The sequence below is a fragment of the Myotis yumanensis genome, unplaced genomic scaffold, assembly GCF_028538775.1.
Source record: "Myotis yumanensis isolate MYYU_CA2020_CCGP unplaced genomic scaffold, mMyoYum1.0.hap1 SCAF_1, whole genome shotgun sequence".
Classification (NCBI taxonomy): Eukaryota; Metazoa; Chordata; class Mammalia; order Chiroptera; family Vespertilionidae; genus Myotis; species Myotis yumanensis.
The window spans coordinates 74623382-74648834 of NW_027223752.1; the positions used below are offsets into that span (position 1 = coordinate 74623382).

General features: G+C 40.1%; 1 protein-coding gene across 2 annotated transcripts in view; it reads right to left on the bottom strand.

Annotated features, from left to right (window-relative positions):
* The window catches only part of TMCO5A (transmembrane and coiled-coil domains 5A), a 31071-nt gene extending 8057 nt beyond the window's left edge, over positions 1–23014 (bottom strand). Inside the window, exons 1-8 of one of the 2 annotated variants that reach the window (XM_070405182.1) lie at positions 22977–23014; positions 12903–13052; positions 12110–12233; positions 11502–11552; positions 10388–10459; positions 7042–7098; positions 6035–6094; positions 5536–5600 (exon numbers count right to left, since the gene is read on the bottom strand). In XM_070405182.1, coding sequence (XP_070261283.1) covers positions 5536–5600; positions 6035–6094; positions 7042–7098; positions 10388–10459; positions 11502–11552; positions 12110–12233; positions 12903–13052; positions 22977–23011 — 614 coding nt within the window. In that variant the 5' untranslated portion in view covers positions 23012–23014. The other variant, XM_070405172.1, reaches the window with a different exon arrangement.
* Between the last annotated feature and the right edge of the window lie 2439 nt (positions 23015–25453).

Genomic DNA, 25453 nt, shown 5'->3' on the forward strand with positions numbered 1-25453 from the left:
ATGTCTCTTGGCTTTCTGAATGTCCTCTTTTGAAAGGTGTCTATTTAGATCCTTTGCCCATTTTTTGATTGGATTGTTTATCTTCTTTTTGTTAAGTTGTATGAGTTCCCTATAAATTTTGGAGATTAAGCCCTTATCAGATATGACGTTGGCAAATATGTTTTCCCACGAGGTGGGTTTTCTTGTTGTTTTGTTGATGGTTTCTTTTGCTGTGCAGAAGCTTTTTATTTTGATGTAGTCCCATTTGTTCAGTTTCTCTTTAGTTTCAACTGCCCTAGGAGCTGTATCAGTGAAGAAATTGTTTTGGCATATGTCTGAGATTTTGCTGCCTTTGTATTCTTCTAGAATTTTTATGGTTTCCTGTCGTACATTTAAGTCCTTTATCCATTTTGAGTTTATTCTTGTGTATGGTGTAAGTTGGTGGTCTAGTTTCATTTTCTTGCATATGTCTGTCCAATTTTCCCAACACCATTTATTGAAGAGACTATCTTGGCTCCATTGTATGTTCATGCCTCCTTTGTCAAAAATTAATTGAGCATATTGGTTCGGGCTAATTTCTGGACTCTCTATTCTATTCCACTGATCTATATGCCTGTTCTTGTGCCAGTACCAGGCAGTTTTGAGAACAGTGGCTTTGTAATACAGCTTGATATCTGGCATTGAGATCCCACCTACTTTGTTCTTTCTCAGGATCGTTGCAGCTATTCTGGGTCTTTTTTTATTCCAGATGAATTTTTGGAGAGTTCGTTCTAGATCTGTGAAGAAGGCCATTGGTATTTTAATGGGAAGTGCGTTGAATGTATAGATTGCTTTGGGTAGTATGGACATTTTAATGATGTTGATTCTACCAATCCAAGAACATGGTATGTTCTTCCATCTGTTTATGTCTTCCTCTATCTCTTTTTTCAACGTCCTGTAGTTTTCTGAGTAGAGGTTTTTAACCTCTTTAGTTAAGTTTATTCCTAGGTATCTTAATTTTTTTGGTGCGATGGTAAATGGGATTGTTTTTCTGATCTCCCTTTCTGAAAGTTCACTATTGGTGTATAGAAATGCCTCAGATTTCTTGGGGTTAATTTTGTATCCTGCTACATTGCCAAATTCATGTATTAAGTCTAGTAGCTTTTTGATGGAATCTCTAGGGTTTTGTATGTATAATATCATGTCATCTGCAAATAAGGACAGTTTTACTTCCTCTTTTCCAATTTGGATGCCTTTTATTCCTTCTTCTTGCCTAATTGCAATGGCTAATACTTCCAGTACTATGTTGAACAGGAGTGGTGAAAGTGGGCATCCCTGTCTTGTTCCTGTTCTTAGGGGAAATGGTGTTAGTTTTTGTCCATTGAGTATGATGTTGGCTGTGGGCCTGTCATATATGGCTTTTATTATGTTGAGGTATGATCCTTCTATTCCCACCTTTCTGAGAGTTTTTATCAAAAATGGGTGTTGGATTTTGTCGAATGCTTTTTCTGCATCAATTGATATGACCATGTGGTTTTTTTCTTTCAATTTGTTTATGTGATGTATCACATTTATTGATTTACGGATGTTGTACCATCCTTGCATCTCTGGGATGAATCCTACTTGGTCATGGTGTATGATCCTTCTGATGTACTGCTGGATCCGATTTGCTAAGATTTTGTTGAGGATTTTGGCATCTATGTTCATGAGGGATATTGGCCTGTAATTCTCTTTCATTGTGATGTCTTTACCTGGTTTTGGTATTAGGGTGATGCTGGCTTCATAGAATGAGCTTGGAAGCGTTCCTTCCTCTTGAATTTTTTGTAGTAGTCTGAGGAGGGTAGGTTTTAGTTCTTCCTTGAATGTTTGGTAGAACTCCCCTGTGAAGCCGTCTGGCCCTGGGCTTTTGTTTGCTGGAAGCTTTCTGATGACTGCTTCAATTTCTTCCATAGTTATTGGCCTATTGAGGTTTTTAGATTCTTCCTGATTGAGTTTTGGAATGTTGTATTTTTCTAGGAATTTGTCCATTTCCTCCAGGTTGTCCAGTTTGTTGGAGTAGAGTTGCTCGTAGTATTGTTTAACAATCATTTGTATTTCTGTGGGGTCTGTTGTTATTTCGCCTCTATCATTTCTGATTTGGTTTATTTGGGACCTCTCTCTTTGCTTCTTGGTGAGCCTGGCTAGGGGTTTGTCAATCTTGTTTATCCTTTCAAAGAACCAGCTCTTGGTTTCATTGATTTTCTGTATTGTTTTTTTGGTCTCTATTTCATTGATTTCTGCTCTAATCTTTATTATCTCCTTCCTTCTGCTCACTCTGGGGTTTTCTTGTTGCTCTCTTTCTAATTCTTTGAGTTGTAGAGTTAGATGATTGACTACCATTTTTTCTTGTTTTTTGAGATAGGCCTGTAGAGCTATAAACTTTCCTCTCAGGACTGCTTTCATTGTGTCCCAGAGGTTTTGGATTGTTGTGTTTTCATTGTCATTAGTGTCCAGGATGTTTTTAATTTCTTCTTTGATGTCATCGGTAACCCAATCAATATTTAATAACATGCTATTCAGCTTCCAAGTGTTTGAGTATTTTGGGTTGGTTTTATTGTAGTTTATTTCTAACATTATGCCATCGTGGTCTGAGAAGAAGCTTTTTATGATTTCAATCTTCTTGAATTTGTGGAGACTTTGCTTGTGACCCAATATGTGGTCTATTTTTGAATATGTCCCATGAGCACCTGAGAGGAATGTATATTCCGCAGCTGTGGGGTGAAGTGTTCTGAAGATGTCAATTAAGTCCATCTGATCTAGTGAGTCATTTAGGATTGCTGTTTCTTTGCTGAGTTTTTGTCTAGTGGATTTATCCAGTGATGTCAGTGGTGTATTAAAGTCCCCTACTATGATTGTATTGTTGTCGATCTCTCCCCTGATATCTTCCAGAAGTTTTCTTATGTATGTGGGTGCTCCTGCATTGGGTGCATATATGTTTACCAGGGTTATATCTTCTTGTTGTATTGATCCCTTTAGTATTATGAAGTGGCCTTCCTTATCTCTGGTTATGGCCTTCACTTTGAGATGTATTTTGTCAGATATAAGTATTGCTACCCCAGCTTTCTTTTCCTTTCCATTTGCGTGAAAGATATTTTTCCATCCCTTCACTTTCAGTCTGTGTGAGTCCCTTCTAATGAGGTGGGTCTCTTGTAGACAGCAGATGTATGGGTCATGTTTTTTTATCCATTCAGCCACTCGATGTCTTTTGGTTGGAGCATTTAGTCCATTTACATTTAAAGTTATTATTGAAAGGTATTTGTTTGTAGCCATTTCTTTTTTGTGTGTGTGTATGTGGCTGTTTTCTTTCTGAGCTTGATATTTCTTCTTTTTACACCAGTCCCTTTAGCATTTCTTGCATGGCTGGCTTGGTGGTGATAAACTCCCTTAGCCCTTTTTTGTCTGTGAAGCTTCTTATTTCCCCTTCAATTTTGAATGATAGCCTTGCTGGATAGAGTATTCTTGGATTCAGTCCTTTGCTTTGCATCACTTTGTAGATTTCCGTCCATTCTTTTCTGGCCTGATGTGTTTCTGTTGAGAAATCATTTGATAATCTAATGGGAGATCCCTTGTATGTTACTTTCCGTCTCTCTCTTGCAGCCTGTAAGATTCTCTCTTTATCCTGAACATTTGCCATGGTAATTATGATGTGTCTTGGTGTGGGTCTTTTCGGGTTCACCTTGTTTGGAACTCTCTGGGCTTGTGTGACTTTTTTCTTCCCCACCTCAGGGAAGTTTTCTGATATTATTTCTTCGAATAGGTTTTCTAATCCATGTTCGTCTTTCTGTTGCTCTGGCACCCCTATTATTCGTATGTTGTTTCGTTTCATGTTGTCCCAAAGCTCCCTTAGGCTCTCCTCCTGTCTTTTAATTTTTTTCTCCATTTGCCATACAGTTTGAGTGTGTTTTGCTTCCTTGTCTTCTAATTCACTAATTCGGTCCTCCGCTTCTCCCAGTCTACTGTTGATACTTTCAATGGAGTTTTTTATTGAAGCTATGTCACTCTTCATTTCTTCTTGGGACTTACTTAAGTTGTTGATTTTTTTCATCTGTTTCTTCTAGCTTCTTGCATAAGTAGTTGAGTTTTTCATCTGTTTCTTCTTGCTTCTTGAACATGTGGTGCATGTACTCTAGGAACCTTATTCTGAATTCTTTTTCCGTCATGTTGCATATCTCTGTCTCACTTAGCTGCTTTTCTGGGGAGTCCTCCTTTTCTTTCCTTTGGGGGTTTCTTTGCCTACCCATGTTTGATCTCGCTGACATATGTAGATGTTGAGATGTTCAGTGGCTGCTCCCTGGGTGGCAGGGGCTCCTTGGGTTGTGGTTGCTGCTCAGATGGTTGCAGTAGCAGCTGCTTTCCAGTTGGCAGCAGCTCCTCTGGTGGGTGTTGTTCACAGCTGTGTTGGCTCTTCTGGCTGGTAGGGGGAGGCTTCAAGTACAGTTGCTGTTCCACAGACAGAGGGTGTGGTGATCAGGAGGCTGTGGTGATCAGGAGGCTGCGGTGCTCAGGGGGCTGCTGTTGCTTGGATCGGTCTGGGAAACGCTCCTCTCTTATGGGCACTGCATGGTCTGATCAGTTCCTCAGGATGCCCCCTTTAGTCTCAGTTCTCCGCAATCACAAAATCCAAATCTCAAATCTCCTGGCGCCAGCAAACCCGCGGAACTCCTTACCCTGGTCAGGGTCTGTGTCTGTCCCAAGAGACGCGGCTGTCTGCCATGCGGTCTCCCTCCGACCCTCTGGGCTCAGGTCTGGCAAACTTTCCTGCCCAGATCCCTGGTTTTTAACCTTTCCAGGGGAGGTCTGCCCTTCCAGGCTGCAAGCCGTCTCACCAGCTGAGTAAATTTGCCAATTCGGGGTGGGTGTTATTAGTTTCAGCTGCTTACTCCGTTTGCTCCGGGACAAGACCTGGGACGCGTCTGCCTATATCGCCGCCATCTTCCAACCGCCTAACTCTCTATCATTTCTATTTTTTAAATTTTATTTCCCCCCCATCACCACGTATCCCTCTTATATCCTCTTCCACCTCCATCACAGCCCCTCATTTCTAATTTTTAATTTTCATAGTTTAATAGAGTTTGAGTTTTATACTATGATAGATTTAATGTGTTTCTAGGGATTAGTTTCATTTTTATCCCATTTGGTTTCATTTCCATATATTTGGAGGAAGTAAGGATGGTACTAAGTTTTAAGGCATTTTCTGTAATATATAAGGAATGTCCTACTTATCAAGGTGACTGACCAATAACCCTTTCTAAAGCATATGTTCTTGACCTTAATATAAACTTGAATAATTAATAATATGATGAAATTATAAGGGGAGATGTGTTTCTCAAGTCTTTTAAGAAGCATGGGAGAAGGACCTGCACTTTGATGTTGGTGTGGTTTAAATGGAGGTCCACCAGATCACTGACAGGGGAACGCTGTGATGTTGGGGCACCCTCCGTTCCAACTAAGAACTGGTCAGAGAAATGTTTGCTCTGACCCAGGCTGAGATGGAGTTACCACTAAAACCAGGATGTTCCTTTGTTTGCCAAAGCTCACACTTCTCTCTCAAGGAACCGAGTCTCTAATTCTTCTTCTATTTTCTTCAAAGTTTCCTGGTACTTCTTCAAAGGGAAAGAAAAGAAACCACAGTTACTAATGAGAAGCTTTATGCTTTTGCTAATCATAATAAGCATGTATTATTACATTGTAACATGAATGTTTGGTATTCCTATTGCCCCTTCGTCTGCTTTCCTCACCCCCACCCCCACCCCACCACTATTGATCTCTCACTATACTTCACCATTGGGCAGCACCTTGGGGTAACAGGGATTATAAAGAGGCAGAGTGCTCATTATTAATTTAAGAGCACAGAGGTTGGGAGACCATGGCAGTAATAGAACTATATTAGTGGTGGTGATTCGAGGGCCCTGAAGTCTTTTGTAATACCACCCTGAAGAGTTAAAATTGTTCGAGATAGTATTCTTTGAAAAGCCTGGTTACATTTCATCCTGTGCCTTAACAAACCCGTTGCTAGCCCTTTACTTAGGAGCTGTACCTTTATGCAGAGGGCCTGGTCTTCACAGAGCTGGACCACAAATGCAAAGTCTTCCATTACCTGAGAAGCCAAAATTCAGTTTTAAAATTCTCTCAGTAAATTGCTTTAAGAACAAGAGTATGCTTGTTTTGTTCTACATCAAGACCCCAAATGTGAATTGTTCTAAGTGTGTTTTAGCTGTATGTATGTACTTATTTCTTTTCTTTTCTTTTCTTTTCTTTTCTTTTCTTTTCTTTTCTTTTCTTTTCTTTTCTTTCTTTCTTTCTTTCTTTCTTTCTTTCTTTCTTTCTTTCTTTCTTTCTTTCTTTCTTTTTCTTTCTTTCTTTCTTTCTTTCTTTCTTTCTTTCTTTCTTTCTTTCTTTCTTTCTTTCTTTCTTTCTTTCTTTCTTTCCCTTCCTTCCTTCCTTCCTTCCTTCCTTCCTTCCTTCCTTCCTTCCTTCCTTCCTTCCTTCCTCTCTCTCTCTCTCTCTCTCTCTCTCTCTCTCTCCTCTCTTTCTTCTTCTTCTTCTTCTTCTTCTTCTTCTTCTTCTTCTTCTTCTTCCCCTTCTCCTCCTCCTCCTCCTCCTCCTCCTCCTCCTCCTCCTCCTCTTCCTCCTCCTCCTCCTCCTCCTCCTCCTCCTCCTCCTCCTCCTCCTCCTCCTCCTTCTTCTTCTTCTTCTTCTTCTTCTTCTTCTTCTTCTTCTTCTTCTTCTTCTTCGTCTTCGTCTTCTTTTTGGATAAACAAGCAGTAAGTACTTTCCAATCCCAACAGAAAATACTTGGGAACAGTTGGAGAAGAATAGATACTAATGTTGAATTTATGGATTATGGAATGTACCCTGTAGCAATGTTAGAAGGAAGTATTAGAGGACTGTATTAATGTTTCTTCCTCTCCTCCTTGGCCCCCTTATGGTCTGGATCTGGAATCCTATTCGAACTCAGTCATTTGAGTAATGCATTAGATGGTCTGACCAAGGATCAAGTTTCCCTTCCTTTGGGAGAAGTGACGTTGAAATCCCTGCCGTTACCTTGGTCAGCTTCTTTTCTTGGTCAGCACAGGAAGCTTCCAGCTGCTGTAACTTAGCCTGTAGAAAAGAAAGGAGATTGGTAATACAGCAAAGTGGAAACCAGAGGGGACCCCATTCTGAAATGCTCTCTCGAATGTTATCCCACAGGTGGCTGGAGTACACCAGGCACGATTGCAGATGTCTTTTTGATGGAGGAGCCAAACCATCCAGCATCCTTTGCAGCTGTCTGGGGACCTGCTTTTCTAAACTTTCGACCTCTTCCATCCATCAGTGCTGCCTTCACCTCTAAACTTCAATTCTCAGCTTCCTTTTTAGTTTTTTCTCTTAGGGAAAACATCAATCTTGAAAAATTTCACTATTCCTTTCCCTTTTATAAATGCATTGCTCACTTTCTCCTCCCTCTCTGCATCCCTTCTTCCCTCTTTTCCTTCCTTAAATATTTGTTGAAAGCCAATTCTATATTGGCCACTATGCTGGAGTGACAGGAAGGGGGCAGGGGGAGCACTGAGGATACAGGGGTGGTAGGATTGATAGGCTCTCTGCCTCTTAGAGCTGACATTCTAGTAGAGGGACCTAACAAATAAGTCGACATGATAATGATAAGTGCTATGAAGGAAATGAAAACAGAGTAATGTGGTGAGAGTGAGTGATGGTGTAAGAGCTATTAGAGGTGGTTGGCTGAGGCCTCTCTGATGAGATGCTATTTTAGCTGATGTCTAAGTGATAAATATTACACAAATGGATATCTGGGAGAAATATGTTCCATGCAGAAGTTACAGCAAGGGCCAAGACTGTGAAGTAGTACAGTTTGGTGTGTATGGAGAAGTTATGTGGCTGGAACATGGGAGAGACTGGTAAGAAGAAAATGAGGTGAGGAATGTTAGATACAGATGAGATTATGTGGGGTTTTATAATTTCTAAAATTAGTTTGATTCTTTATACTAATTGCAGTGAGAAGCCAGGAAAGATCTTGAAGTAGTAAAGACACAGTCTGATTTGTGTTTTTAAAGAGGACTTTTCTATACGTGGAACATTGCTTAGGAGTAAGAGTAGAAGCAGGAAGACTAGGTAGGAGGCTAGTATAGTGTGAAAGGCTATGGTGCCTTGCAAAAGGGTGGTAGCAGTAGATAGAGAGAAATGGATGCAGTTGGGGTATATTCTGTAGCTAGAGCAGTCATGACTGCATATCCCTCCTTTTATTTTCAACTCTATTGTTCTCACTTTCATCTAGGTACCATTATTTCACATCTGTACTCTTCTAACAGTTCCTTTCCCTTCCAATCAATTACATCCAGGGCCAGACAATCAAATGTGCTAAGGGCTATATTTTCAAGACAATGATCTGAGTCACAAGGAGTTGAAGCAAGTATCCTATTAACTGCTGTACTGATCACCCACATGAAAGAAGACCAGAAGCAAAAGAAATGCTGTATATTTCATAGAATTAGAGATATCACCTGATAATTCTAAGTCACAGGTGGGCAAAGGGGAATGATTCAAATAGTTAATAATCCTCTAGAACTCTTTAGGGCTGGGCTGATCATTGCCAGGAAAAAATAGCCATTGTTCTGACAATGCCTTGAACTCTCTATCTATTGTCTATCAGCTCAGCTCACCTAACATAGCCAGCACAGCAAGACTTAAAGTGTCACCTCTAGATTCTGTCTGGGTTACTGTCAGAAAATCTTGTCCTGGAGAGAAGAGGAAAGAAACTCCTCACTGCTGTAGTTATATAGCAAAGGAAGTCAAGGGGCTTCATGATCCTTTCTAGCCTGAGCTCTAATTTCTTCCCAATGTACACTATACCTGCCGGCTCCAGATTCCTTCCTTTCCAGATGAATTTCCTGGATAAGCATGGCCAAGCAAGTTTACTTGGTAGATTTGAACTTCCTGTGTTTTTTTCGGTCATCAACACTAATTGGCCAACAGAAGATAGGGGAGTCATTCCCTGCTCTTTCATTTTCTGTTTCTATTTTTAGTGTGTTCATATCTTTGGAGATTGCATACATACAGTGTGAGCTTAAGTGTGGGTTTAAGAAACCAAAGAGAAGTTAGATAAGGCAAGGACAAAGACTAATTCTACAGAAAGTATTTAGAATTTTATCTGCTCTCTGAATAAAATAGATAAGTCTTTAATTCTTCTTGTATCTTTGATCAGATGGTTGTGGTTGTGCCCAGATACTTAGCTTTGGAACAAAATCAGAGAAATGCCAAGCCCTGTGTGATGTGCTTAGTAGGTAGAGGTCACTATATAGATCATATTGACAATGGGGATACTTTTGCCATGCTCAGAAAATAACAAAGCCTTTTCATGCCAAGTAAATAAAGCAAACTCTGAGATGTGGATGGAAGGGTGGATTTTTTTTCTTTTTATTGTTGTCAGTATTATAGATAGTCCCCATTTTCTCCTTTTTTGCTCCCCTCCACCCAACCCCTGCCCCATCCCAGGCCTTCCCCATACTATTGTCTGTGTCCATGGGTTATGCATATATGTGTATCTTTGGTTATTCACTTCCTGGCCCCTCCATCCGCTTCCCCACGGAGATCTGTTAAATGTGTTCCATGCATCCATGCCTCTGGACCTATTTTGTTTGTCAGTTTATTTTGTTCATTAGATTCCACATATAAGTGAGATCATGTGATATTTGTCTTTTGCTAACTGGCTTATTTTGCTTAGCATAATAGTCTCCAGGTTCATCCAGGCTGTTGCAAAGGGTAAGAGCTCCTTCTTTTTTACAGCTGCATAGTATTCTATTGTAGGTTACTAAATATTTAAGTGAACAATGGAACAAATTCTTTCTGGATTGGAATTATTAACAAGGTGTGTGAACTGTCTAATGCATAGTAGACTCACAAATCCTAGTTCTGCCTCTGGATTCATACATATTTCAGTCAGACTTTTAAATAATGACCTTAAAATTATGTGTCTTTTTAAAGTTTTTGCCCTCCAAAAAAGGGGGAAATATTTTATCCACACAAATTTTTATATACACAACCTCATTCAATCTTCAAATCGAAGCTGGCAGTAACTGATTAAATTGCCCAACTTCATACATCAACCGTACTAAATGCCGGGGCCAGGATTTAAACTACAGACTTTACCTCCAATGTTATATATGTATTTGTGTTCTACTTTTCCTGATGGAAGTGAGAACAAAATATGTAGCTTCTGAGTGAAAATTCTTACTAACGGCAGAGGAGAATTCAGCATTCAGTGGCTCTGTCTTAAGCTTGACAGCAACTAAAACTACAAACAATTCATTCCAACCTTGACAATTGTTTCCACTTGAAGGCTTATTTCCTGGTCACATACCCCAAACCCATTTAAAATAGTTTTTTCGTTTACCTTTGACTCTTCTGGGGTTCCCTCTAGATTGCCCTTTTCAGACCTGGTTGCTTTAGGTGATTTTCTTGTAAGCTATGGTTTCAAATAATAATAATAATAAAGCATTTTAAATAAACAAAAATATATCAAATTAAAAGCTATAGAAGAGAAAGGCATTTTCTGATGTGTAGGGGCCAGTAACTTGGTCTTGATAAAAACTGCAAGAGCGCTAGCTGGTTTGGTCAGTGGTTAGAGCAGCAGCCCACAGTCTGAAGGGTTGTGGGTTTGATTCTGGTCAAGGACATGTACTTCAGTTATGGCTCAATCCTGGCCCAGGTCAGGGTGTATATCGGAGGTAACAATCGATGTGTCTCTCTCATGTCGATGTTTCTCTCTCTCTCTCTCTCTCTCTCTCTCTCTCTCTCTCTCTTTCTCTCTCTCTCTCCCACCCTTCCACTATAAAAATCAGTGGAAAAAATGTCCTCAGGTGAGGTTTAACAAAACAATAACAACAAACAAACAAACTGCCAGGAGATGGTCCCTTGGTGGATACACAGGAACACCTTAATTCTACTTTCATCTTCTCACTAGTCTTAGCCACCAGTGCTAGAGTCCACTCAAAACACCAGTACTCCCTGAACCCAATTTTGTGTCACTCAGGGTTGCAGGCATGGGTCATAAAGTAGGATAATCATAGGAAATCCACTGAACTCTGAGTAGAAGTTGGGGTAGAGGAATGCCTGGAGAAGGGAAAGGGAATTCTTGGAATTTGTTTTTTAAAAGCCTCTATTGAAAGTAAAATTAACTTCACCGCAAAGGCTCCAGTCAATTAGTTCAACAGAGTGTCTGTTGGAATCCATTTTCTTGTGGTAAGATGAAGAACCCAAGGGATCACTGAATACCTTGGATATCCCACCCGCTGCTCTCACCTGGTGCTTCCAGGGAGAATTGATGGCATTTAGGTCATGAAGCTCAGCCTTAGGAGAGTGTAGCAGGAGTAGTACACCCCCCCCCCCCCACCCCCAAGCTCAGGCCTCCCTGACACCTGGGTTCCTCTATAATGATTTTCCCTCCTTGCCTCTTTGATGACTGGGAATGATGTGGGGACACTGGGGAACACAGAACTCCATCCCACCTTTCTTTGAAGTTCTTCTATACTGTGGACCAGAGTCTCATTCTTTCTTTCCTGTTGAAAGAGGTAGAGTGTAAGTGTGCATCTATATACCACCATCCTTCTTTATTCAGTGGATTCTTCTCCATCCTGCAGTAACTCTACCTTGCTTCATAAAGCACCTGTGGTTTGATCTCAATATATACACACCAACTTTCCAGGGACAGAGACACCCACATGTAGGGCCTACCAATATTAAATGTTATCAAAGAAACTCTGCCTTCCACACATCCCTTTCCATGCATGAGCCCATTTTGCCATGACTTTTTTTGTTTTAATTAAATACTTTTAGTTCTTCTTTTTCAAATTTATTGATGACACTATTACAGCTGTCCTGTACCCCCCCCCCCCCTTTACCCACCTTCACCCAAGCCCCACACCCCCTTCTTCTGGCCATCACCACACTTGTCTATGTCCATGGGCTATGCATATACTATGTTCTTTGTCTGACATGACTTTTCAGCTGACTCTTCTTTGAATATAAAAAGGGAGGACTAGCTTTTCTGACAATTGATGAGGGACAGGATGAGGAATAAAACTTATCAAATAGCTCTCTCCAGCTCCTAGCTTACAAGTCTATCTGTTTCTTCTTCCAGCTCCTGCAAGGCTCTTTCCCTTTCTAGTGTGGTGCAGTTTTCCTTCTCCCACTCCTCATCTTCTGCCGAATCTCTGGTCTGAGTGACCTCACTTTCCAGCCTGAATGGCACAAGCACAGACTGTGAGAAGCTGACAGTTTCAGAACTGATAAAACACAGATATCAGTTTTAAGGGTACATCAATGACAATAAATACAGATCTCAAGTTTAGAACCCTTCTTTCCTGGATCCTTATAATCAGATTCACTTTAAAGGTAGGAAAAGTGCCCAAACCGGTTTGGCCCAGTGGATAGAGCATCGGCCTGTGGGCTGAAAGGTCCTAGGTTCGATTCCGGTCAAGGGCATGTACCTGGGTTGCGGGCACATCCCCAGTAGGAGATGTGCAGGAGGCAGCTGATCGATGTTTCTCTCCCATCGATGTTTCTAACTCTCTATCTCTCTCCCTTCTTCTCTGTAAAAAATCAATAAAATATATTTAAAAATAAAATAAAATAAAGGTAGGAAAAGTAACACTCCCCTGCTTTCCAAGTCAAACACACAATGTTCTTTCTACTCAGGTAAATGTCACCTAGTCTCTTAGAAATCTGCTAGAAACTTACTATATTTCAGGGCACAAGCCAAAGAGAAATGCCCAAGAATGAAGAAGAAAGTTTTAGCTAAACAAAGTAGAGGTGTCTAGAGCAAGCTGGTAAGTTTAATTGTGTCTCTTCTTCACCCTTCTCCCCTCTTTTTGGATTGGGAGTTTCCCATATGAAACCCTCACACTCACCTCTGAATCTCATCTTCTTTCTCGTGGATTTTGAGGAGAAGTTCCTGATTTGCTTCGTCTATTCTCTGCATATCCTTTTCAAGGTCCATGTTCAAACTGTTAATGTTCCTCTTTGACTGGGCCAGTCTTAAGATTTCCACTTTCTTTGACCTATAGGTTCAGCCCCCAAATAAACAAGGGCCAGTTATCTTAAGATCAATAAACTTTGGGCTAAAGGGGGTATCTAGTAGGCCTGTAATTCATCAATATCCCTCTTTCTGGGAGCAAGCCTTTTATTTCTCATTCGTAAGAAATTATATTTCTTAATCATGCTCTACAAATTCAGCCAGCAATGGAGCTCTTCCCCCAAGCTTTTTCGTCCAGAGTGCTCCACTCTGATTGCAGAAGCTTTGCTTCCCTCAATCTCCTAGTGCCATGGTCGGCAAACTGCGGCTCGCGAGCCACATGCGGCTCTTTGGCCCCTTGAGTGTGGCTCTTCCTAAGCCTTAGGAGTACCCTAATTGAGTTAATAACAATGTGCTTACCTATATAGTTTAAGTTTAAAAAATTTGGTTCTCAAAAGAAATTTCAATTACTGTACTGTTGATATTTGGCTCTGTTGACTAATGAGTTTGTCGACCACTGTCCTAGTGCATTGAAGAGAATGGCTTCTCATACACATTTTTCACAAACATCTGCTCATGCAATACACTTTTATTGAGTACTTTTATCCAGGCAGCTGGCACATCACGTATGGTTGGGCCCAGCTCTGTGCAGAGCCACAAGAGGTTTCCACCAGCAGGTAGGGCTTAAGTCTTTCCCTCCTTCCCATCTCAAATATTCTCCATTGCCTACTAGAAAGCTTAAGAGCTACCATGGGAAATCACGCCATTGAGCACACAATAGGACCGAAGCATTCATTTTCAAGAGTGCAAACATTGGTGACATCAGAGGAAGGGCAGTGTGAGAGGTTCCCCTATTCTCTCCCCTTAAAGTTACAACAATTTAAACAGCTATAATTCAACAAAGGATTCCCTGCTCAACACACAAACATGCCTGAGACACAGGTGCACTGAAACTTCTGAAGGTGGGTGAGTGGGAGTGAGCCAGGGAGGAAGGCAGGGAGAAGCGTGGACAGTGCCACTGTCTGACACAGCCTGTAGCTCACTGTGGGTCTTGGGAAAGAGGAAGAACCAGGTTGCTGCCTGCACTCCCTGAGCCTAGAGAAGCAGGTGATACTGTGAGCTCTGCCAGAGTGATCGGTGCACGCTGTGTAAACCCACGGCCCAGGTGGAGACAGAGCACAGAGGTTACTGTGATTGTCTGGCAGCTGCCATTGTCAGGCAGCAAAACAAAGCCAAGGAACCTGGCAATCTCCCTTCATCCACCCAGAGTTCGCTCCCCCTCACCCTCTCAGAGCTTGCAGCGAGCCCCAGAAGAGGCTATAGTGGTGAGTGCTGGGCTACAGAGCACATTGTATTCAACCCTGAGAACTGGAACAATGGAGGTATTTTTTTCCCTGAGTGGTAGGCACATGCTGCTGCTGATCCCTGTGATGGGGGGGTAAAGATACAGAGGTGATATCTGGCAGTCACCATTACTGGGGGGAGACAAAGCTACAAAGGTACCAGCTGATCTCTCCCAGCTCATCTCACTCCCACTCATTGTGGCTATGCTGTTGGCAGAGGCTGGTTGCAGGGTACAGCTTGGAACCCCAGTGCTCAGCACATTCCCCCATGGGTGTGGTGCCCTGAGACCAATGAGACCTGATCACAAAGAAGATGCCAACTTCCCTAGGAAATAAAGGGCATTTTTCACTACCCTCAGAGATCCCAGAAAAAAGATAAAATGGCTATAGGAAATCCCAGAAGCCAGAGCAGTGCAAGAGAAACTAAAAAACCGTCAGTGCTTCATTACCTCTAAGTGGAAAACAAAAGAAAGACTTCTCCTTATCAACTAGAGAATGCCACTCTTAATAATATCATTCCCTCAGATGCCTAGACAGAGAAGGAATCCATCAAATACCTAAAATAACCAAAGTAATGAGGTAGCTCAGAAAGAAAATGAAAAATCCCCAGAAAATAAATGTAAAGACAGAAATATGTGATTTAAATGACAAAGAATTCAAGATTTCAGTTTTGAAAAAAATTCAATGAGACACAAGAAAATGCAGAAAGTTTAATGAATTCAGAAATAAAATAAATGAACAAAATGAATACTTTACCAGAGAGATCGAAACTTTAAAAAAAGAACCAAATAGAAATTCTGGAGATGAAGAACTCAGTAAAAGAGATGAATGATTAACAAGCTTAGGAAACAGAATTGACAAGATGGAGGAAAGAATTGGTGACATTGATGATAGAAATCTAAAAATGATGCAGATGAAAAAAGAGATTTGAGAGTAAAAAACAAAAAATAAACAAAAAAACCCAAAAGATGAAAAAACTCTACAAGAACTATCTGACTTCATCAGAAAGAGTAATAGGCTTACCAGAAGGAGAAGAGAGGGACAAGGGAATAGACAGACTATTCAAATATTTGATGAAAACTTTCCAAACCTATAGAAAGAGCTAGATCCTTGAATCCAGGAAGCAAACAGAACACTTAATTATCTCAATCCAGAAAGGCCTTCTCCAAGACACATTATATTAAAATTGTCAAAAATTAATGACAAAGAAAGAATTCTCAAGACAGGCAAGGGAAAAGAAGACAGTAACAAGTAAAGGAAAACCCATTAAATTTATCAACATAAACCCTACAAGCCAGGAGAGAGTAAAATCAAATATTTAAACTATTGAAAGAGAGAAACTACCAGCCAAGAATAATACTAGTATATCCAGCAATGTTATGCTTTATATATGAAAAAGAAATAAAGGCTATTCCAGACATACAGAAGCTGAGAGAATTTACCACCACAAAATGAAGTGGATTAATTATATCTGAAACAAAACTATGAATAAGATTACTAGACAGACAGAAGCAGTATATTGTAACCCTTTTTCAGAAATGGGTATTATACATTTAAAAATAAATTTTAGAGAATCGAAGATGGCGGCATAGGTAAACACCGGAGATTGCCGCCGTAAACAACCACTTCAAAAATACAACTAAAAGTCGGAACGGACATCAACCAGAACCACAGGAAGGCTGGCTGAGGAGAGACTCTTCAACTAGAAGCAAAAACAACAGCATTCCGACGCTCAGAGGAGGCGTAGTGTGGAAAATTTAAAGGTACGGTGGTGCGGTGGTGAGGTGGTGCGCGCGCAAAGCGGGCTGGCGGCTGAGGGCGCGGTTGTCGTTTTCAATCAGGAGTGAGTCTCAGACTCTGGGCTACAGATCCGGGCGAGTCTCTAGGGACCCAGACTCAAACGGGAGAAGCGGGACTGTCTGGCTACGGCCCCTCCGAGGTTTGCAGCGGTTGTGGGGACAGAGAGGCAGAGCCCCTGGGGACGGACTGAGAGCGGCCATAGCGGCTCCCTCCCCCCCGCCCTGTTGAGCCCGCCCCGCCCAGGCCCTGCGCACAGCCATTTGCCAATTGCCTCAGGCAAAGGCTGGATTAGCGCCTCCCCAGAAGACAGACGTTTTCTGCTCAGCTGATTCCTACAGCCAGTCGGCCTGGTGGTCAAATCCCTCTAGTGTTAACTACAACAATTAAGGCTTGGCTAGAACAAGACTGCGCACAGAGACCACAAGGGGGGGCACCAAGAAAGCATAAAAGATGCGGAGACAAAAAAACATGACAGAAATGGAGGATATGGAGCTAAGAATCGCAATTTTGAGGGCTTGCCATAAATTTGTGCAGAGCCTCATGAAAACTAATGAGACCCTCGATGCTACGATAAAGAAATTAGAAAGTAAGCATACACGGACTGAAATAAAGAATATTATACCCAATAGCAGACCAGAGGACCTCAAGAATCAAACCAAAGATTCGACAAAAAACACCCAACTGGAAAAGCAAAATGAAAAAAGAATCCTAAAGTGTGAAGATAGTGTAAGGAGCCTCTGGGACAGCTTTAAGCGGACTAATATCAGAATTATTGGAGTGCCAGAAGATGAGAGACAGCAAGATATTGAAAACCTATTTCAAGAAATAATGGCAGAAAACTTCCCCCACCTGGAGAAAGAAATGGACTTACAGGTTCAAGAAGTGCAGAGAACCCCAAACAAAAGGAATCCAAAGAGGACCACACCAAGACACATCATCATTAAAATGCCAAGAGCAAAAGACAAAGAGAAAATCTTAAAAGCAGCAAGAGAAAGAGGCTCAATTACCTACAAGGGAATACCCATACGACTGTCAGCTGATTTCTCAACAGAAACTTTGCAGGCCAGAAGGGAATGGCAAGAAATATTCAAAGTGCTGAATACCAAGAACCTACAACCAAGATTACTTTATCCAGCAAAGCTATCATTCAGAATTGAAGGTCAGATAAAGAGCTTCACAGACAAGGAAAAGCTAAAGGAGTTCACCACCGCCAAACCAGTATTATATGAAATGCTGAAAGGTATCCTTTAAGAAGAGGAAGAAGAAGAAAAAGGTAAAGATACAAATTATGAACAACAAATATGCATCTATCAACAAATGAATCTAAGAATCAAGTGAATAAATAACCTGATGTACAGAATGAACTGGTGATTATAATAGAATCAGGGACATAGAAAGGGAATAGACTGACTATTCTTGGGGGGAAAAGGGGTGTGGGAGATGCGGGAAGTGACTGGACAAAAATCATGCACCTATGGATGAACACAGTGGGTGGGGAGTGAGGGTGGAGGGTGGGGTGGGAGCTGGAAGGAGGGGAGTTATGGGGGGAAAAAAGAGGAACAAATGTAATAATCTGAACAATAAAGATTTAAAAAAAAATAAAAAAATAAAAATAAATTTTAAAGGAAGTAAAAACATTAAAAGGGAGAGAAGACAAAGACTTCTCTATATTACTGTAATTTGGAAATGAACTCACAGCAAAAATAGAGATAATTTGTGACAATAAAAACATAAAAGGGGAGGAGGTAAGGTCTGAATTTGCAAGGGGAATGGCGATAAGATGCATTCAGAAGAAAAAGGACTTTCTTTTGCTTATACTCAATGGTAACCACATACAAAAAAAAATCTAAAACTGAGACGCATTAGTTAAAAAAAGAGAAAACAGAGAAAAAAATCATAGAATACCACCAAACTAAAACAACAGACAGACACACAAGGGAAAAGAAACAATGGAGACACAGAATTATCAGAAAACAAAAGATAAAATGGCTATAGGAAATCCTCATACATCAATAATCACCCTAAATATAAATGGACTGAATTTAGCAATAAAAAGGCAGAGGAGCAGATTAGATTAAAAAAAATCACACACACAAAAAAACAAACCCAATCATATGTTAGCTTCAGGAGGCACGTTTTAACTGTAAGAACAGATATTGACTCAAAGTGAAAGGGTGGAAAATGATTTTTTGAGCAAATGAGCAGAGAAAAGTGGATGCAGCCATACTCACATCTGACAAAATAGATTTTAAGATAAAGTAGTAACAAGAGACAACGATGGACATTTTATAATGATAAAGGGAGCAATACTTCAAAAAATATATACTTTCCAACATACATACACCCAACCAAGGAACACCAAAGTATACAAAGCAACTACTAACAGAATTAAAGGGAAAAACTGACAAAAACACAGTTATTGTAGGGGGTCTAAATACACCATTGACAGCTATGGATATATCATCCTAACAGAAAATCAATAAGGAAATATTGGCTTTGAATGACACATTGGACCAAATGGACATAATTGACATTTACAGAGCCTTTCATCCCAGAACAACAGTTATACATTCTTTTCCAGTGCACATGGAACATTCTCAAGGACAGACCATATTCTGGGATGCAAAACTAGCCTCAACAAATTCAAGAAAATCGAAATTATACCAAGAAAATTCTCTGACCACAATACTCTGAATCTGGAAATTAACTGCACAAAGCAAGGGAGGAATACCACAAATATGTAGAGATTAAACAACATGCTACTAAAAAACAACTGGGTTAAAGAAGAAATAAAAGGGGAGCTAAAAAGATCCATAGAGACAAATAAGAATGATAATATGACATATCAAACTATTGAGATGCAGCAAAAGCAGCAATAAGAGGGAAGTTTATATCATTACAGGCTATCAAGAAACAAGACAAACCCTAAATTAACAACCTAATTTTACATCTTAAAGAACTAGAAAAAGAAGAAATGCAGCCCAAAGTTAGCCAAGGGGGAAAAATAATAAAAATTAAAGCAGAATTAAATAAAACAGAGAATAAAAATACAATACAAAAAAATTAAGGCAACGAAGAGTTGGTTCTTTGAAAAAGTTAATAAAATTGACAAACCTTTGCCTGGACTCACTAAAGAAAATAGAGAAAAGACTCAAACAAAACCAGAAATGAAAGAAAAGTTACCACAGACATCAGAGATATACAAAGGTTTATACACGAATACTGTGAAAGCCTATTGGCCACCAAACAATAACCTAGGAGATCAGACAAGTTCTTAGAAATATATAACCTTCCTAGACTGAATCACGAAGACTTGGAAAATCTACACAGAATGATCATCAACAGTGAGGAAATTGAAGCAACCATCAAAAATATCTCAAAAAGTAAAAGTCCAGGGCCAGATGGCTTCACTCATGAATTCTACTAAACATTCAAAGAAGATTTAATACCTATTCTTCTCAAACTCTTCCAAAAAGAAGAGGCAATACTTTCTAACACATTTTATGAGGTCAACATTACCCTGATACCAAAACCTGGAGAGAATAGCACACCAAAAAGAAAGCTACAAAAGCAAAACTCTGAAACAAAATACTAACCAACTGGATACAACAATATATTAAAAAGATAGTACATCACGATCAGATGGCGTTCATTCCAGGAGCTCAAGGATAGTTCAACATATGCAAATCGATCAATATGATACACCTCATTAACAAACTAAAGGATAAAAATTCATATGATCTTATCAATAGATGCAGAAAATTAATTTGACAAAATATAACATTAATCATGATTAAAACACTCAATAAAGTGAGTGTATAAGGAAAATATCTCAAAATAATAAAGGCCATGTATGACAAACTGTCAGCTCAGCTAATATCATACTTAAGATGAAAAAGTGAAAACTTTTCCTCTAAGCTCAGGAACAAGATAAGGTTGCCCACTCTCACCACTGCCATTCAACATAGTACTATAAATCCTAGCAGGAGCAATCAGGCAAGAGAAAGTAATAAAATTTATCCAAATTGGTGAAGAAGTAAAAATGTTACTTTTTGCAGATGGCATGATTCTTTACATAGAAAGCCCTAAAGACTCCAGCTAAAAACTATTAGAAACAATAAACAAAATCAATTTGCAGTATACAAAATCAATCTACTAACAATAAAATTTCAGGGTAAGAAAAAAATAATTCCAATTGCAACAAAAAGAATAAAATACCTAGGAATAAACTAGGTATTTTAATAAAGAATGTGAAGGACATATACACTGAAAACTATAAGACATTATTAAAAGAAATTGAAGTAGACACAAAGAAATGGTAAGATATTTTGTGTTCATGGATTGGAAGAATTAGCATAGTTAAAATGGCCACATTACTCAAAGCAATATACAGATTTAATGCAATTCCCATAAAAACCCCAATGGCATTTTAAAAATAAATAGAATAGCCAGCCGGTGTGGCTCAGTGGTTGAGCATTGACCTATGTATGAATCAGGGGGTCACAGTTTGATTCCAGGTCAGGGCACATTCCCCAGTAGGGGGCAGGCAGGAATAGCTGATCAATGATTCTCTCTCATCATTGATGTTTTTCTCTCCCTCCCTCTCCCTTTCTCTCTGAAATTAATAGAAATATATTTAAAAAAATAGAACACAAAGTCATCAGATTTGCATGGACCCACAAAAGACCCTGAATAGCCCTGACTGGTTTGGCTCAGTGGATAGAGCATCGGCCTGTGGACTGAAGGGTCCCAGGTTCGATTCTGGTCAAGGGCTTGTACCTTGGTTGGGGGCACATCCCCAGCAGGGGGTGTGCAGGAGGCGGCTTATCGATGTTTCTCTCTCATTGATGTTTCTGACTCTCTATCCCTCTCCCTTCCTCTCTGTAAAAAATCAATAAAAATATATTTTTAAAAAAAGACCCTGAATAGCTAAAGCAACCATGAGAAAAAAAAGACAAAGCCAGAGGTATCACACTCCCTGACATCAAATTATACTACAAAGTGACAATAATCAAAACAGCATGGTATTGGCCGAAAAACAGACACACAGACCAATGGAACAGAATTGAGATTCCAGAAATATGCACAGGTATATGGGCAAATAATCAACAAAATAGCCAAAAGCATACAATAGAGAAAAAAGAAATCCTCTTCAATAAATTGTCCTGGGAGAATTGGAAAGCCACATGCAAAAGAATAAAACTAGATTGCTATCTGTCACCATACACAAAAATTAGCTCAAAATGGATCAGAGACCTAAATACAATCCTGAAACAATAAATTACATAGGAGAAAACATAGGTACTAAACTTATGGGCCTTAATCTTAGAGAAGATTTTATGAACTTGACTTCAAAGGCAAGGGGAACAAGAGCAAAAATAAATGAATGGGACTATATCAAGCTAAGAAGCTTCTGCACAGCAAAAGAGACTTTCAACAAAACAAAAGGTAACTAACCAAATAGGAAAAGATATATGCAAACAACACTTCCAAGAAGGGTTTAATATCCAAAATATATAAAGAACTCATACAACTCAACAACAAAAACAATTCAATTAAAAAATGGTCAGAGGACCTGAACAGATATTTCTCCCAAGAAGACATACAAATGTCCAACAGATATATGAAAGAAAAGATACTCAACATCACTAGCTATTAGAGAAATGCAAATAAAACTACAATGAGATACCACCTCACACCTGTTAATGGCTATCATCAATAAGACAAGTAACAGTGAGTGTTGGAGATATTGTGGAGGAAAAGGAACCCTCATTCACTGCTGGTGGAAATGTGAATTGGTACAGCCACTATGGAAAATAGTATGGAAGTGCCTCAAAAATTAATAATAGAGTTAGTATATGGCTCAGCAATCCCTGTTCTCCGTACCTACCCAAAACATTTGAAAACATTTGTAGAGATAGATATGTCCCTATGTTCACTACAGCTTTATTCACAGTAGCCAAGACATGGAAACAGCAGAAGTGCTCTACAATAGATGATTGGATAAAGAAGATGTGGTACAAATATACAATGGAGTACTTTTCAGCCACAGGAAAAGATGAAATATTGTCATGTGGGACAACATGTGTGGATCTTGAGAATATCATGTTAAGTGAAATAAATCAGATGGAAAACGTTAAGAACCCTGTGATATCACTCATATGTCAGATATAAAACTGAAAACAACCAATGAACAAACAAGACAAACAAATAAAAACTCATATCCACAGACAACAGTTGGTTGTTACCAGAGGGAAAGGAGGGTAGGGAGGAGGTAGGTAAGGGTAAAGAAGGTCCAATATATGCTGACAAAAGGAGATTTAACTTTGGGTGGTAAACACACTGCAATATACAGATGATGCATATAGAATTGTACACAGAAACCTATGTTATTTACCAATGTCACCCCAATAAATTTAATAAAAAATGCAAACATCTTTTTTTGATGTAAATTTGCAAAAAGGAATGGTAACACTAAAGTAGTCTAAAAAGGGTGCTTGGCACATGTGAAGCTCTCAATAAACTTTTCCTTGGTTTGTCTTTGAAATGATTAACCAGAATTAAGGTAGTGAGATAGAAGGACTTTGAGTAGGAATGGGATGATTTTGGAAAAGAAAGTCCTACCCTGGAAAACTGGCTTGGACAGGGAATTTGCAAATGTTCTCACTTCAGGTAGGCATAAAGTCCTCGGGGTGGAGTGCAGTGGGAGACGGATAGGTAAGAGCAGAAGGAGAAAGGGAGATGAGAAGATGAGGGAAAGCACCAATAGCAGACCAGCTTCATACCTTGGTCCTTGGATGTGGCTTTGCATAATCATGATTACTTACTCATAATCTAGCTGATTTTCCTTGTGTTCTTCCATTGTAGATTCCCTAGAATACCAGCAGAGATGTTGCTCATGAATTGGGGAAATGGGTCTATGTATGAAACACAGAGTAGCTAGCTAAGAGTCCAAAATATAGGAGCAAAATTAAGTTAACTGGTTTTCTCCCTTCAATCCTCACATTTTGGCCATGACAAAACCTAGCCTTTTGGTTCTTCTGCCCGTATCTGATTATGTCTTAGTAAGGCTACAGTGAGGAGATAGGGATAATGCTGGAAAGTTAAATATATGTCCTGCTAGTAGCTATATTTAGAGATGGATCACCTACCCCAAACCTTTGAAAGTTTATACACAGAAGTAAGAATAAAGATTATCAATTATTCTTAGGTCCCTTTTTGCTCTAGGCCCTGCTGCTTTCTTTAAGGTCCCAATGAGAATGGTGTGCATAACCACCATAAAAAGTAATCTCTCTGCTCTCTAGCCTGGCCTTTGCAAGAATCTTTCTATATTAAGATCTTTGATATTAAATTGGCTAAGGAAAACCAAGCCAAAGTTTTTGGCTCATTCTGCCCCTTAGTTTCCTCTTTTACTTCATTTCTTCAACAAACTCTACCTCCCCTCTGCTGGATATGATCTTTCTGACTCTGCCCTAGTCAATATTCTTCTGAAGAGTCTAATCTTTTCCCACTGGAACTATCCAGTAGAATCTCAGAACCTCCCAAGTGGTCATGGCTCTGCTGTTGACATTAGGTGGGTGGGGCAGCATGTCACAATGGGGAGGATGACAATGGGTTCTCCTAACTGGTATAGTGTTCAGAGCCTAGATGGGCGCACGTGTTTCATGGCCGAGTCTTCCCCCTGGTAGCAGTAGGTTTAATGGGCCTGATTTCTGGGGCGCATGAAGGGGTAGCCCCTTTCTTTTTTATTCCTCTGGCAGGTTGAGCTCCCTCCCAAGTGTGACTTCTATGAGAACTCTGAGTCCCAAGACCAGCAGTCTGATGCCATGTGTAGCTAACTAACTAACTAACTATTCATTCATTCATTCATTCATTCATTCATCAAGCACTGAAACATTGAGAGAGCACCTGTGTATGCCAGGCAGGCACTGTTCTAAGCACTAGGCAGACAGAGTGAACAAAACACTTTGCTCTCATGGAATTTACATTCTAGGATGTGTGTTTATGGGGGGAAGGGTAACACAAGCAACAAAATAAATGAATCTATTTATTTTTATTTGGTGTGATAACAGAGGAGAATGCTAGGAGGAAACAAATGAGTGAAGTGGGTAAGGGGAAATGCATTGTGTATTGTGTGGGGGAGAGAAGGTGTTGCAGTTTTCAATAGGGCAGAGGAAAGCAGCTGAGCATTTCCAGAGCCAGTAGTGTAGATGTGTTAGGAGGCTTAGTAAATGGGCCACCTTATGTCCTGCTGAGACAGATGCACAATCCACAGACATCACAGTCACGGGTAATATCAAGTCTGCGGTTGGTAGTAGCATGGGCCAGCATGTTGCTGGAAAGGCCAGTGGGTCCAGGAGCACCGAGGGGAAGCATGAAGACCCGAAGCTCCTCCTTCAATGCTTTAAAGATACAGAGCTTTTCCCTATCCCTCCCACTTCCTGAGAAAGAAGAGAGCTCTGGAGAGAGAGAGAGAGAGAGAATCTTCTTAAAACACTGGGAAATTACCCAAAAGAGATTTTTTAACTGGGAAAAGTTCATGATAACTTGAATTGGTCCCACTGAGTCTCCACCCCCCCCCACCCCCCGCAACTATAGGCATAGGAGCTAGAAGAGGAAGATAAAATCAGTTGCAGAATACATACAATGAATATGTTTCTGTACTGGAGTATGTACATTTTGGCTTCATTATGCACCATTGGTAACTTTTTGTGTGTGTGAACCATGTAAACCTGGGAAGTTTGGATCTTGGCTTGATAAGGACCGCATTGAGTTGATTTGTCGTCCAGAGTGACTTCTTAACACACTGTAGTTTCCAACAAACTATTTGTAAAATTAATGGCCTCTGATGACCCCATTACCATCTCCCTTCTTCCTGAAAGAAGGCATTTCATTGCTTTATGAAGCTGTACACAGAAGAGTAATTAAGTAACAATTCAGGCCAATGGCCTCTCCCAGGAATTAATGGTAGGGAGAGTTCATTAACCCCAGCAGGTTATAGCGTCTCCAGGAAATGCCCTGGACCAAGGTTATCGTAGCTATTAATGCACTGGACAGGGACTTTAACCAGGATAAAAATAAAGCTCTCTCTCTTTCCAGGGAGCTTTTCTCCTTGAGGAGCCACCAAAGACAAGCCCATAGGAGCTGCAGAACCCCAAGGCTGGGGCCTCGTGTGGGATGAGGACAACAGATTGCTGTTAGTGAGAATTGCTAAATCAAGGTAAAAACAGGGCCTTGGGGGCAAATTAAGGTCCTTGATATAAACCTTCCTGCTATTCAGGAGGTGGCATGATTAACACCCAGT